Source organism: Ceratina calcarata, unplaced genomic scaffold, assembly GCF_001652005.2.
Source record: "Ceratina calcarata isolate Rehan_Ccalc_2016 unplaced genomic scaffold, ASM165200v1 scaffold205, whole genome shotgun sequence".
Lineage (NCBI taxonomy): Eukaryota > Metazoa > Arthropoda > Insecta > Hymenoptera > Apidae > Ceratina > Ceratina calcarata.
This window is the reverse complement of record NW_017142138.1, coordinates 203,038-219,169: the sequence shown is the minus strand read 5'-3', so window position 1 is coordinate 219,169 and position 16,132 is coordinate 203,038. Positions and strand designations below refer to the sequence as shown.

At 39.4% G+C, this 16,132-nt stretch overlaps 1 protein-coding gene and 1 long non-coding RNA gene across 4 annotated transcripts in view; one reads left to right on the top strand and one right to left on the bottom strand.

The window, feature by feature from the left end:
- Phlpp (PH domain leucine-rich repeat protein phosphatase) overlaps nucleotides 1-16,132 on the bottom strand; it is a 99,422-nt gene that overhangs the window by 54,612 nt on the left and 28,678 nt on the right. The window contains exons 1-2 of one of the 2 annotated variants that reach the window (XM_018019757.2): nucleotides 8,456-9,234; nucleotides 4,602-6,659 (exon numbers count right to left, since the gene is read on the bottom strand). In XM_018019757.2, the coding sequence (XP_017875246.2) occupies nucleotides 4,602-6,473 (1,872 nt within the window). In that variant the 5' untranslated portion in view covers nucleotides 6,474-6,659; nucleotides 8,456-9,234. Of the gene's footprint in view, nucleotides 1-4,601; nucleotides 6,660-8,455; nucleotides 9,235-16,132 lie in introns of those variants that run through there. The other variant, XM_026811231.1, reaches the window with a different exon arrangement.
- Nucleotides 12,707-14,274, top strand: LOC113463950 (uncharacterized). 2 transcript variants are annotated; one of them, XR_003388783.1, is made up of 3 exons: nucleotides 12,707-12,871; nucleotides 13,165-13,617; nucleotides 13,700-14,274. It is a non-coding gene; the product is annotated as an uncharacterized LOC113463950 (long non-coding RNA). The 2 variants fall into 2 exon arrangements; XR_003388782.1 differs by lacking the exon at nucleotides 12,707-12,871 and having other exon boundaries at nucleotides 13,099-13,617.

Genomic DNA, 16,132 nt, shown 5'->3' with positions numbered 1-16,132 from the left:
CGAGCAAAGATTAACATGTAAAGTGTTGGTAAGTAGTACAGAAAAGCGGAACGCGGCTGAATGATATTGATTTTAGATTGAAGAACGGCATTTATATATTATGAAAGAAAAATCTCGCCAAGTCATTGACCGTTCGTTGAATTCTGATAATCATTAAATGGTCTTCTGTGGCCGTATTCTATACGATTGAAATGAAAGAGACCCATAAATCGGAATGTTTGAATGTCGTTCGCTGTTCAAACGTTTGAAGTTCCAGTTAGTCGAGAAACCATCCACATTTATTGACGTGATTTTAAATGGAAAGAAAATAGCGGTCTGAATGTCGTTTGAATCTCGACGAGCCCAAAATAAGGACTCTTTTGATAATCAGCTTTAAGTACACCAGATTGATAATAACTGATAATAAATTTGAGTGTTAAATGACCTGCCAACTTATTTTAACACTCATGAAGACAACGCGTGGCCGTGAAAGATCAGATGTTCTCAAAACGATTATTCTCGAATGGCGATTTCTATGGGGGAAACTGCACGATGCGCGTAGCGAAATTAGCGCCGGATTTTGATTTAGAATGTTCACAGTACCGGAAGCCAGCGTTTTGTGCGATGCAATCGCTCCGAGGCAGATCTAAAACGGGCTTGACACGCGAAGCTCATCCGTTAAGTCTACGGGAACAATGCGCATAATCGGGACATGACTTACGCCACGACTGACAGAATTACATCTCTCGTCCCTCTTTGATCGTCATTTTAACGAGAACAGTTATTGTACCCTTTCTAGCCGGGACAGCTCTTGAGATTTATGAAATTGGGGGCATTTAGAAATACTTTGCGCAATTCTATTACATTGCCAAAGGTGGAGTTTTGTTTCTACTATTACAAAGTAATTTGAATATTATGACATGCTAAATGGCGTGAAAAGTATCAAACTTTAATAGGGGAATAAAATAGAAGAAGAACAGAATTGCAGACTTTATAATAAGTCCTCTTATTATTTACTACAATTATATCATAGTAAATAAAGTAAAGTATAGTTAGTAGCAAGAAATATATTAATTAGCACAAACTGCGAATAAACGTAAAAATCAATGACTTGTCAAAAAGGTAGTGGTGGTTCTCTTGGATTTCAAACAGAGAAATTGATTTAAAAAAGCTATCAAATTTTCCAATTGAGCTGAATGAACTTTGCCGAGATTTTTAATCCGGGGACAGAACGTGATTTCGAAGAAACGAAGGCAAATCCGTTGCGATGAATCGTGATTCGAGCTTAATCGCGTGTTTCTATTGATTACACGCCCTGGCGATAGTTGCGACGAAAGCGACGATTCAAGCGAGAGAACTTTCATTTTTTTTATGAAAAATGCTATGATAGATACGGCTCGAGAAATCTGATGATACCTATTCACGTTTAAAATTATTTATCGCTTTTAAGTATTAGTTACCCAGTGACTATTCTTTTGCTAAAAGATTTGAAATTTTTACTTGAACTATATAACAGGAATTGAGACAAATTATTTATAAAATTGATCCACGAACTTCATGTCTGAAACTATTAACAAAAACAAATTTCCAATTCCATATTCTTTTTATTTGATTAATGTTAAATAGTTATCATGTTTGCCTCAAACGATAACTTCTTAATTGACTTGTTTTAAAATGTATTTATCTATTTTGATTTTCTTAAAGTATATGAAATTCATTTGTATTTGTAGAACAATTAGCATCATAATAATGTCAGGACCCTCCATTTATTAGCCCCAAACGGTGAGTATGAATATACATATAACGTATGCAGCTGACGCGTTCGAGAATTCCGTTGAAACAGGTGTCTCCGATCTGAGAGAACCGTGGCAAGAAAGTCAGTCAGTTCGTAACACGTGACTGACCGACCGGTTTACACTGTGAACAGGTGCTTAATTACATAAGGGCGGAACAGGTTTGCAACTGGGGTTGTGAGTTACTCAAATTTTCTCACATTCATGAGCAAGTCCAAACATGAAATTTCTAATTTCTAAGCAATCGAAATGCAAATAAGCAAAAATCCTTATTAATATGGTCTTTCTTGAAAGAAAAGACGAATAAAATATTGTAACCTTTTTAACTTTCGTTGAACAAATTGTGTTCGTAACTACTTACGATATGTAATTACCATTTTCTATGATTATATGACGAAGTGTAAAATGATCAATTAAATAATAAAGTTATAGCGATTCAAATGTGCTTTTGCTCAAGATCGTGTCTGTTTCGTAATACTTATTGTTTAATCCTCCGAGTACTATTAATCATGTTGCTCTCATAGAATTGTAATCTTATCAGAGAAGTTCTTGGCTAAGATTCCTAGCCGAGGAAGCAACAAAAAAAAAGGATTAAGGAAGAGACGAAACGAAAACACCAAGTTCATCAGCGTCGTTATTGCGGCCGTCTGTACATATAGCGTAAGTAGAAAGGCTCGGCTGGGCTTCAAGTAGCCGGCTAGGAACTGTATCCAGTCGGGCTGGTTCTTTCACGAGGCACGCCCGCGCTATTTAAGGTCTCGACCTCCTTTGATTACCGGCGCGTACCTCGTTATCTTTGAGGAGCCAGCCCGCGTCTTTCTCATTATACATATATACATATAGCTAAAGGGTCGTGTCGAGTTGGAGATGGAAACGAAAATTTCGGAAAATCGATGAGGAACGCATTCGAAAATCCGAACCCGTAAATTGAATGCAAACATTAATTTGACAAATGAATCAACCCGAAAATAATAACAGTTAATTAGGTATTAATTCGGAATAAAAGGATTTTCAAAAGGGCTTGCTACCGTACATTGTGTTATAATTTTCCTTTTGTTTTAAATTCATCGTATTTTTTACGTCATGTCCAATTATTTTATGATATGGAATTAATTTTGTAGGAAAGATTATATCCACTGCGTTGGCGGTTGCATTGTCATTACCACGCGCTACGCGGAACGAAATTACTTCATACTCTGACAGTTCAATTATTCTTTATCATCATGGATTCGTTAACTGAAAATGTAACGAGATACGCGCATCAGCAAATGAAAAACAGATTTTTATTAAAAAAAAAAAAAGGGATAGACATTGAACTGTCATTGATACAAGATTAATATTCTGGGTTATTTTAATTAAAAATGAATTATTGAGAAATTTTGTTGTTTTTGTTGACTCTAATCAAAATAATGTAGTCATCTAAACGGGATGTAAAATGTATGAAATTTTTCAAATTAGATTCCCAATACAAGATACGACGAGCCAATTAACTGGAGTACAGTTCTTATCTTTCTTGTGTCATAAGGCTTTCTAACTTAGCAGGATACATATTTGGTTTATTGGAACCACAAACTGCCGTTGTTATTGGGTATTGGAGATTCGGAACGATCACGTTTCCAATATACAATATTATGCTCCGCAAATGTATAAAGAGGAGACTAATAAAAGCAAGCCCGGATCGACGTTGGTTTACAAATGTCGCCCCGTACCTTGTTCACCGTTACTCTCTCCAAATAGAAAATCCATATTCCGTACGAAGCCGATTGTTACCTTATCGAAATTAACTTCGATTCCTATTCAGCAACAAGAGAGAAATTCTTCCAATAACTCGGCTGCATTCCATAAATAGGAACCAATAAAAAAAACTGATATAAAACCTGACAAGAATACAATAGCTTAACAATATATTTCTTCTATAATTATTATTTTAACAAGATACTCAACTTTGATTGACTTTCATTTATGGTTTTATACATCGAAAGATGCACATGTATAATTAATATTATTATAACTACGTTTAATAATAAACGTAAATATTGTTCTTCGTCGCATCGGTAATCAGGTCTCGAACGAGATGATTATAAAAGACACTAAACTTTGGAGCGAGCGGAATGGCGAAGCGAAACGTGATAAGAAAGTACGATTTAAGAACAGGAAACGGTGCAGTTCGGGGGTTGCGGGAGAAAAATGAAAGCTGGTAAAAAAAAAAAGAGACGATCCACGGTGAAAAGAGCAGGGAGGAGAAAAAATGCAAGGGGAGGGGGGGTATTTCAACGGAATATCACTGCGGGGCTTTATCGCGTGCTCGAGCATTAACGACGTCTGCGACAACGAGCGGACCGGAAATCCTGGCGTACCGCAAGATCCTCCCCCAATCTCTTCCCTCGTCTGAAGCGGAGCCACGCGATTTCCTTTCATCGTACTCGCGAGAAAAGAGACCTCTCATCACGAGTTATCGTACCCTTTCGTAAAAGAGAGACTTTCTTCAACAGGAGGAAAGGCAGTGATAAGCACTACTTCTTTGTTTCAGTGAAAGTTACTGATTGCTAATTTAAAAATTGTCATTGAAAAAATGGACAGTTATGTCGTGCAATACAATATTGCACAACATGTATCAATTCGTAAATATAGAAGCTTTAATACGAACAAGGAAAGACAGGGAAGAGATTGTAGACACTTCGAAGCAAACAACCCACGTACACGCAAGGCGTAACGTACAGCGTAGCTCATTAGCATGTCCGCCTGCTCTCATTAACTCGAGCGGCCGCGTAAACTTCTGCGTCGTAAATCGAATGAATAATTAGCCGCGGAAGTTCGGGTACCGCTTACCTGTATAAACAGAGACAAGTCGTCGCCCAGCAGCATGTCTCGGCAGACATCCTTGGCCGTGGTGTCCAGAGTGAGATATACGAGACTGCTCTCGATCCCGGTGTGTATCCTGACCCAGCCACTTCCGCCAGTGGCGTCCGCGCCGACCTCAGAGTCCCATGAGGAATTAAACGTCTCCTGAAGCCTGCCCGTCTTCGGGCTATTCGTCCTCGATAAAGGGCTACTTATTTGTATAGAATCATCGAGCTCTTCTACCGTCCCATTCTCCTTCTCGTCGAATTTCCTCGGTTCCTTTTCCTCGATTCGATCGAAGCTGTCGATAGCTTCGTCGAGGCTCGAGAGAATCTCGTGCTCCAGTGTCGTCTCGTCGACGCCAGCCCGGTTATTTTTCTCCTCCAGGAACTTATCATTAGTCCGATCGATCTTGCAGCTCGTCTCTGTTTCGTCTCGATTTTCTTCCGTCCTCAAGCGATCTCGGCCACGATCGTCTCCTATTCTCGCTTCGTTAGAGCGATTGCTGTAGCTCTCCGGGTACAATCTGGAGCTCCCCAGACAATCGGTGTCGTCGTCCATTGGTGTGTCTACGTGCTCCCTTGACTCTTTACCTATCTCCCCGTTTTCTTCGTTCAAATAAAAAACGCTCCTTCTCTCGGACGTGGGTGCTTCTCGCTTAGACTCGAAACCGCATTCGATCCTCATAGAGAACCGCTTCTCTTTATGCTCGTCAGGCTCGTCGAATCCCGGCCTCGGAGCCATGATGAAGTTCTCGTTATCTCGTAGTATTCGTGATTTCGACAACGTTCTCGCCGATCGCCTTTCGTTCAACGATTCCAATCTGTGATCCTTCGTGCCGGTCAGCTTTTCGCAATACTCCTTCGAGAACGTGAACTTATTTATGTCCAGTTTCCTTTGTCTCAAGGAGTCCTGATCCGGTTTCTGGCTTACGCATTCCATTTTCATCTTGCTCTTCCGCTTCGCTTCAGCGTACACGTGCTCCTCCTTCCGAGTTTCTTTCCCTTCGTTCAATGCTGATCGGCTTTTCCCATTTTGTTCCTTCGAGCTACATTTCGACAACGTTTCCTTGCCCTCCTTCAAATAGGTTTTGGACTTGGATCGTTGTTGGAACCGCTCATAGTTCGCCAGGATCTTCTGGTTCAGTTCATGGATCAATTCCAGCCTCTTCGTGATCGAGTCGTTCGTTTTCTCCGTCTTCTTTCTGCCCCATTTCCCGTTCATGTTCTCGTCCTCTTCATTCTTCGCAGGCTTTTGAGTCTTAGTACCGGCAGACAGCTGTCGTTTCTGTTTCGTCGTCTTCCTAGACCCAGCGGTTCCTTCGCTAGGGATTCCTATCTCATACTTAGAATCGCTCTTGATCACATTGTCCTCCTCTTCCTTTTCTCTCTCTGGTTTTTCGATCACGTCGATTTCGATCGTCCACGAATCCTTGCGTTTCTTATCTTGATCCGGGCCAAAACCCGACACGTTCATGAGCCGCAAGTTTGTTCTTCCACCGTTGATGTTTTCTCGACGAACTGTCCTTTCGTCGGTATCCGATTTCTTCCTATTCTCGCTCAGCTCGATTCCTTTTCTCGCGTCCGGACGCACCTCTAAACCCGCGCTCGATCCACTGCTCAAGCTGATCCTCTCGTTCAATTCCCAATTGATCGGCGCTCGGGACTTCGTATCGGCCAGGTTCAGACTAACTATGGGACACAGTCCGAGCTTCTGATTCAAATCCGGTCGCGACGTCGCTTGACCAGCTGTGTTTGCGATTGCTCGTACCTTCAATCCCCTGGTCGAGGACAGTCGACGGGACCGTCTCAGTTTACCGGACGCTCCGACGTCCTGAGGGGATTCACTCGCGATCACCATCTTGATCGCTTTCGATCATTCGTTAAATCGCACAGGGAACGTATCCTTGAGCAAATGGGATTAGGAGAGTGTTAGATGGACCAATGATCGAATCTTGAGGCCGTTTACTTGGGCTTGGGTAAATCTTGAATGGAACGGCATGATTGTAGTTAACATTTGGAGATACTGGTCTGTTTTGATTGTTACCTGGAAAATCAATAAATTTATATTCTTAATTGGAGGATCGTACATTTTGAAGCAGTTTAAAAGTAACTTGGTGATCAATTTAGATTAATTCTAAATCGCTAATTGAAGTATTAATTAAAAATTGATCACGTCTAATTTCTTCAGTTCAATCGATATAATTGTTTGCATCGCCGGAACACGGTAGCAATTTAATTGACAATAAAAGAGTGAATCCCTCGCGGTGACGATTCTTATCGAGGGACAATCGGCAATCGACGGCTACGCGAATAAGAGAAGAATCGTCCGATCGGTTTTGAGAAGAACAACGAGACCTGAAGCTGGAGGTTGGATCCTTTCTTCCGATTGGTCGCCGTTTAATTGGAAAACCGAAAGGTTAAGCGACACCTGAAGAGTTTCGTCGCCATCTTCGAGTCCACTTGTCGACGTCGCACCGCGTCGTTCGCAAGAGAGCAACTTCTACTTAGATTTCACGACTTTAACGAGACATCGAGAGACGGGAAAACTGTTTCCCAGAAAGAAAAAAGAGCGAGGAGGAGACAAACAGTTTGCTCCCGTCAAGACGCTTCTCAGTACGGATAAAAAAAAAGCGACAAGAGTGAAAACAAAAGGATACTCTCTTCTCGAGGGTTATTCCTTTCTTACCTCTTCGCTTGGAATACTTACAAGACAATGATACGAATTACCATTGTTTCACGTCGAGATACCGGCTGTTTAAGGACTTATTGCGCTAGCCATTAATTCCGACTACTGCGTATGAAACGACAATTTACGTGTGTTGCCAACTTATGGGTAAACCCAGATGGGACGTCGATTATTTGCACGACTGCTTGTTGCGTCCTCGTAATTTTATAAAAGACGATTCTTGTCATATTTTGAAAAAAATGCGATACATCAATCGCAGAAAATGATTTCTCTAATCAATGAGATGATTTGATAATTAATTAGCAAGTACAGAACCTGATAATCTGTAGATATTGTTAGTTATATTTCTAATAAAAATTACGACCAGTAAAGGTGTCATATTTTTTTAACAGAATCGACGTCTTTTTATTCAAACTCTGTAATATCATCAAATTCGCGGATACACAGAGTATGAAACCCGATTTGACAAACACTGAGATCTCGAAAATGATAATTCTGAGCCAGCGTCCGACTGTGTTTGAACAGTCATAGCGCTACTGTATTGTTTCAAATATTATCGAACAAATATTTTCAGCTTCTAATGTAACTATTACGGAATTTACCGTAAGGTTTGCCAATAATCGTATAGCTAGAATTTTGAACAAAATTATATCGATCTCGTCTAAAGGACTTCGACTGGAAGCAAGTAGGAATAAGCCGCGCGACGTTATACTTTTACGACCGCATTGACGAGGAACCGAGGCGTGAAACGTTTTAATAGCCTATAAATTCAATGATTTTTAGCGATTTAAACTAAATCAAGTATTATTAATGGGCTGAACACGTGAGACTCGTACAAACTATTCTTTGTCAATTGTTTGGTTGTGTTGCTGAATAAAATATTTGTAATTGTTTAACATGCGAAGTTAGTACGATACTCGTTCAGTACGAAGTTTCCATATTTTGACTTGCTTATACGAAAATTTAGGAACTTTTGTCCTTCAACGATTCTTTGAGCGTGACTCACGCATAAAGTCACGGAATATTAACAAGGAACGTGTAAATCCAAAGTCTCGCGAACAATGGTGAGTTCCGCGCAAGGCCAGGCAGGGGATTTCTTTCACGCGTTCATTCAGAATGCAAAATACTTGACACAAATATCGATCGACACTTACATCTTCCGTTGCAGCTGACACAAAGCCAGCTACTAAGGTAGTAGATGCAAGTAGCTAGCTACTACTCCCTCTTTACACTTCTGATAACAAAAGATACTTGAAACACACTTAGTTCCACTTTCACAGTCGACAAAGATTACAAAAAATCTTTCTCTCCCTGTTGATATTCAGTCTGTCATCAACCCCAATCCGTAAGTGTTTCACTTGCACTTCAGAGACACTTGGCAGAAATTCTCCGTAACATTGAATTCTCTCACTTGTTATTCCAAGAAATTCGAAACTACTTGTTACGCGTATTATGAAACTTATAATACAGCTAATTATGATAAGACGTTACAAAAATAATTTTATATGTAGTCTGATGTAAATCAAATCGCTCAAGTATGGCACGCAACATAATGGAGTTGTACAATAAAACTACAATACTGTTTTATCACTTAGTTACTCAATTATGACATCTTTTATAACGTCAGGATCAAAAGTGATTGCAAACACACGTCCTAAACAATTTGTTTATCCTGAATTATAAATGCACACTGGTGAAACACAAAAACTTGGGAAATACTCGCGTCTGCCCACTGCTGTCACTAGAATTTACGCTGTCATCAGAGTTCACGATAACAAATTCTGAATGTTGGAATATCCAGCGTACGCGGCGAACGATCGCGGCCACTAGCCACTTTTCAGGATCGTCGCCGACATCATGAATACATCGTCCGGCCACCTGTCTGTCTCTTCTACCTGTTGACCATGCCGCACGATACTCGTGCACCGCGCAACGAGCGAAACAGAGATAGAGATGGGAACAATGAAACGTAACGTCGAAGAAGGGGCAGACAACGGGTTGGACGAAGAGGGACGATGGATTAAGGGAGTGAGAGATAAAAAAGAGGACGGCTGGGTGAGTGGGGAGAATCCGAAAGTACGTAAGAGGGGTATGTGAAGTGAAGAGAGGAGCAACGATGTAGGAGGGGGATGGAAAAAGGATGAAGATGAAGGAAGTAGCATCTCTCTTCCACGTGCTCCGTTTCACGTGGTCTATGAGAAAGAGACGTGGAGTGGGGAGGAAAGAGGGTTTCTTTCTCGCAGCTGTCGATTCTCCACGGGCGAAGCCATTGCAGAGGTATGATGCACTTCCGTCCCTTAATACAGTTCTCTTTTCCGTTCCGACGCCTCGAATTAATTTCAACCCTTTTCTCGAGTTTTTATTTTGTACTAGGATATATTTTTAACCTACTCGGTTGTACCAACCCGATTTAGTTCGACCCGGTTTAAAAGCAACGAATTTTTTAAAATAAGGTTCATTTCAGCTGATTGGCTATTTAAAAGCTTGGTTTAATGATAAGATTTTTAGGAATACAAATATACTTAATTAAGATCGTAGATTTCCAGATATAAATATTACGTTTCCATTTGTTTAACAATATTTAGATAATTAAATCTTATTGGTACAAGCTTGAGGTTGTTAGAGTGATTAAACGTACTCGGTGATGTATTTTCGTTGAAGGTGCCGAGTTGAAATTGCATATCTTACAATTGTTTACACCAGTTTTACGTAGCGAAAGTCGCAGTTCATCGAGATCGTTAGTCGGTCAATTAATTACTGCCGAGTGCATTAATCACTTCCCTTCCCGTTTTACGTAGCCAAGGTGTAATTACATCTCCGTGCCTTTCGCATCGATTCAAATTTTGACCAAACATCCATAAATTTTCCGTCCCCACGGAGCGCAATTAATCTTCGCATCGCGCGATTATTCTCTAATGGATAATACTACGATCATGTTCAGTAATTTCCTCGAAAACAATCAGTGAGCAATTAAATGCGATGATCAGTTCATTCTATATCAAAGTTCTCGTTTCAATTCGAAACTCTATATCTTAATCATATTCATAAAAGACCGCAAATACTAATTCTAAGTTCGTTATACGTGTATCAAAATTAAATATTTAAGATGAAAGTATTTATCGTTTCAGCCGCCGCTAATTTAAATAGCTAGCTCTCTCGCGCACATCTTGGCACGTGACCAAATAAAATGATATCGATCCACGAAGTTTTGTACTCCGGAACCAGAGAGCTGCAATTTTTCCAGCATCGATCATAATGAAACATAAATAGAGCGGTCGGGTTTCACAATGGAAGAAAAATAAAGCGATAATTAAAGAATTTATACAAAAACGTTTGGTCTGAACGGAAATAATTGAAGTATTAATACTTTTAAATTGATAATCTGAAGGCAGGCAAGAAGTCCGACGTTTAAAATTGATTAAACTCTCGTGTTGGAGTTAAATTGAAAGTGATTTTAATAGTCTACAATCACGTTCTACTTTCTCCCGCATTCCTATTAATCGTACCATACAAAGATTTGTTCATCATGATTACTGTTCGCGCTTCGATTACGTTTATGTGTGTGCGATGTATTGAGTAACGTTCAGAATGTTTTCTACTTCGTGATACAATTCGTACGTTATAACACTTGAATGCTTTAGTTTGTTGGATAACTTGTATGAAATAATTTGTTCAATGAGATATTATTTATCAGTCTCTTGTTTCGCTTTACATTATAGTTATTCTTCAATTGAGTGTGTCAAGTGAATTATTGTGTTCATTAAGTTGGAGATATTATCTTTCCATCAGTACTTGAAATGGAAAAGTAAAAGCAGTGACAATTCCGATTTGAATCTCTTATTATTTTAAGATCAATATGTCTGTGGATACGATTTAGTTATGGTTGTTTTAAGCAACGTCTCAAACATTTCTATTCATTACCTCATACGTTTTTCCTTTCCTTTCCAAGTCAATAATTATTACAGTTTTTCAAAACATTGAATTTGCATTTATGTAGAAACGATCTTACACAATAATTACCTGTAGGTATTTTACAATGAAGTATAAGTGAATCAGATTCACTCTTCAGAAATGGCTAGAAAGAGACATGTTATTCTTTTCTCCTGTAATTATAGGGCGATGAGAGAGAAAAAAAAATGGAAAATTGATCGAACCACAAATTCTGTGACACAAGAATTACGACTTGTAACCACCTTTTGTGTGTGTGTGTGTGTGTGTGTGGATCAACGACAATACCCTTCTTTCTTTCATGCAAATCTACACCGTCACGCATGCACGCGTTTTCCCACGCATCCCGTGTTCTTGAATTCAACCTGCGTGTTCGTCACTCCGCCAGGAAGCTGACTAAGGTGTGCCACACAAGTTGTGATCATCACTGAAAAGTATCGTTTCAAGTTTTCAAGGCACAGGTCGTTCCGTCACCTGCTTTTAACTGCACCTTTCACACGAATTTCCTTCGAATTAATGTCAATCTCTCGTGAGATTTTAATGGAACCACGAAATTTGCGTGTTAATAATATTGTTGCGAAACGCATGCGAATATTCTTGGATGCATATGTAAAAGACCGACAAAGAAAAAACCGGGCGAGAGAAAAATTGGTGAAAAGAAAGAAACACAGGCCTTTGTTTCATTCGGCGAACTTCTATCGGCTCTTTCCCAAGCTGGAAAGACCTCCGACAATGGCCGCGCACCCCTAACCCACTTCCACGATCTCTTCAGGCCGCAATCCACGTCACCGTATTCCGACGACCACCAGTACCACCACCACCTACACCGCCTCTTTTCTTATTGTCCTCCATCCCTTAGTAGAGCCTCCTCTCTCAGCCGTAATTACAAACGAAGCCAATTAAAGCGGATGAGCCTAAATGGCTTGGCTCCGACGTTTGACTGCGTCCGCCAAAGGCAGCACAATGGCACCGACAACGATCGTGTCACTTCCGGTCTCGTTCCACCCTTTCCCGGCAATTTGCTGGTCCGCGAATCGACGAAGTTTTCGGCAGAATCGATCGTTTCGTATTTCGTATTTTACATTCAACTCACTTAACTCAAACTCTAATGTTTTTGCGAAGACTAAACACACAAATAACGTTTGATATTCTGCTAGCAATTAAAGAAATGTACTTCGTTATCTCATCTCTGTTAGATGCAGGAATTACAATCATTACGATGTGAATTCAAGGAATTTCAAACTGATTACAAACATTACACCCTACGCGTGCACAGTAGTTGCAATTTAGATTGATCAGTACGAGATGACATTCGATGGAATGAGTCAGCTACAAAATCAAGCATGAAGCAATTCGATACGAAATTGAAATTCGAGTAACCTGTGTCCCTCGGCGACATTAACGTTCCTGTAGCGCACCTGTAGTACGCTTTGTAATTTTTTTCTATTTAATGAATCTTATTACGGGCGTAGAGTACAGTTTCGTCTAGCCCGTCGCTTCGGCTTTATCATTATCACGTGCGATAATATACGGTAGCGTAGTTAGTACCGGAAAAAGTGATGATAATGGTGTCGTTGCAAGTTTCAGTCAAAGGATTTCCGGCGTTGATTAAATTATGCCAGGTAGGCGATTATAAATTACGTGACGAGTTTTCTGTCTCCTAATGGAAAGCAAAATTGTGCTTAACGTGTGATGATAAAGTAAATAATTAGTAGAAAGAACTGTCACAGATATTATACGCTCTTCCAGATTATAATTAGTTTCACTTATTTCTTGTGTTTTAAACTGGCACAATAATAATTATCAACGTTAAATGAAACTTTCATATTAAGACGTATTACATATTGAGGAAAAAGTATTAAACTAATAATAATAATTTTAAGCAAAAATTTCAGGTGTCTTTTGACACCGGTAGGAATAGTGTTAATGTTTCAGGAACAACGTTTTCATATATTCATCAAGCGGATGGTTTTAGCGCTCAAACGCCTATGGCTATCGTTTCTAATTTCCATAGGCGAGAACAACGAGGCTTGAAGCTCTTTAGTAACATAATCCGTCTTGACGCGGCCTAATCGTCCCTCTTTACTCGGTATTCGAGCTTCTTTCGCGAGGCCGGACCTCGTAATCCGTGACAGAGTTCACGGAAGGGTACCTAATCGATCGTGGCACTCGACAACGGCCCCGGGATCTTGCAATTTCATGGGCCGGGCCGATTTACCTGTTACCGCTGTGAAATATCGGGAAACTTCCGGAGGAGATTACCGGCTGACAATTTATTGGCTCGGTGCGGCGTTTTTCGAGACACTGCCCGTTCCCAACCGGTGATCGACTAATCGAGACTGGCCTCCCACCGTCGATATCGAACCCGGTACTTACTTTGTCGCTCGATAAGCTTACAAACTGACGCAGTGAACTCAACTCGAAGTGAATCGCTTTGTACTCCGTTTTAGGCAAATTCGAAATGGGACAGGGAAGTGTTTTTGGATAAATCTGAATTGAATTGAACGTTTTTCTTTTCCAAATTGCTTCTGATTGTAATCTCACAAAGCAAATGAAAATGAAGGCAAAATAAATGTACGCGATTTACTTTAGTATGATTATTTAAATTTGGAATGTTCAGACGAAATTTTATTGCGCAAAATGAATTTTGTCATAAGATTGTATTCTTGTATCAAATAGTTTTTCTAATTGCTTTTAAATAAATGTCTCAGAAAGTTTCCAAAGAAACTTTTAATTAACGAGGTACGAAGTAATAAACAACTGTACGTCTCGAGCATATTTTGTTTAAATACTGTTAAGAAAGTTACGGTGAGACAAGGCACACGAGTACAGTATCAACAAGTAAATACGTAATGTGACTCGCTTCTACAAGTACGTAGCTTAATCTAACAGCCGAGAAGTTGTGTATAGACCATTCTACGTGTTGAATTCAATATGCTGCTACGTAAAACATTATTACAAATACTGTATAAGTCCAATTGTACTTTCCTTGTTTTTGGAAATAAAAAGAAACATTTTAATTGCACTTTCTTTTAAAAATATTTATGAATAAAACTCTGCTAGAATATTTCACTATTTCTGTCTTTCTATCTGTCACTTAAAAAATGATAAAACAAGAATATAGTTTACATTCAAACTTTCAAACGTTTGCAAACGTTCATTTCCCTCAAATATTTGTACACAAATCTCTACGAAAAACAAATACTGGGGCTTCCATAAATCTGACATTTTTTAGGATTTGTTGCTAAACGCTTTCCTTCATTTCTTCGTTTCCAATCGCATCCTCGAAGCTACAATTTATTAATCTCCGGTTTGTCATCGCGAATTGACAAGAGACACTGATTTATAGTCGAACATGCCTTTTTTTTTTGCACATTCTCGTTTCTTGTTTTATTTGTTTGTTCTATCCGTTTCACGTGGCTCTCGCGTTTGTTACTCTTTAATTAAATTCAGCCACTAAACACTTTTTTTCCTTCGTCCGCCCTGGTTCTTTAATTAAACTCGAAAATCGACTTTCATTAAGTTAACGCTGCTTAACCGTGATTATGTAACGGTCGATGTATTTAATGCGATTCTGCTTTCCACTCTCAACTTTTCCGTTGTTTCTTCGTCATTTTTATGAAATTAAATCTTGCTTAAAGAACTAAAGTTAATTTCAAGACTTCTGTTCTAATTAATTAATGAGTTAGCCAACACAATAGCCAGCAATCTCCACATTTCCAGAATTAAAAAATACTGCTTGTCAGGCAATTTGAGTTTTCCTGATTCTTGCGTTATCGTTATCTATTTTGTTAGACGGAGGAAGAAAAGCGAACGGGAATCTCACGGAACGAAACACGATTTTAACGAAAATACCGGACAGCCGTTGGTGTAACAAATTGTTATGAAATGTATGTATGAGGGCTTAACCGTAAACCATTTCGTACGCAGGATTTTACTCGGCCCGCGTTTTTCGTGTTTCCATTCAAAAAGATTGCCCCGTGCGGATTTCAATATTCGTCTTCCACAATAAAGATAGACTGCAAGTGATACAACTACATAAAAACCCCGGAAAATAGATATTTTTGCTGGATTTAATTATTGACGGCAACAGAAAACTGTGAACGGTTACTTGATGGTATTTATTAAAGGACGTTCTAATTTTATAATATTATATATGTATAAATTTTTATTCAATAAAGAAGCAATAAAATCTTTTTAAAATTTTCCGAATTACCAATTCTCGCTTTTCTGGCTGTCACAGCCCGTGCCACGCCTTCCTTCCGTTTCGCTTGCCCCTGTCCCCCTTTCTTCGTTCCGGTCTACCGAAAACGGGCTCGTCTTCCCTCCCTCCTTGCTACCCTTCCGACCGAGGAGGACTCTTAATAAAATCGGAATTGTTAAGCGGTTCATTATAATGTGAAAAGGAAACTTCCGGCGAAGAGGAGCTGGGACGCCGTGCTGCAAGAATCGATGCCGAGATTCGAAGAAAAAAAATTCATTCATCGTTTCGATTCACAAATTCAATGGAACCAATCTCAACCCGTTTTTCCACAGACATGTGTGTAGTTTCCTTTTCTCCTATCTCAGGATATCTTATATTACTATGGTTCACATTTATTCCACACGCTAAAATGATAGTTTCACGCATAAAAGGGGAAAATCATGAATTCTGTATTAAATAAATTCTCCTATACGATGTGTGCACGTACGCATATAACAACTATTGGGTTTTTAATTGAACGGTGGGATTACGGATGCGTTGTGTGATAAATTAATCGAACCGATTATTGTCTTTCCCGTTGAAATATTTCTACAAATGGATTAAAACTAAGCTGGGCTGACGAAAATTTTTAAAGGTAATCACGTACGGCAAATACTAAAAATGTTATAAACTAATAATG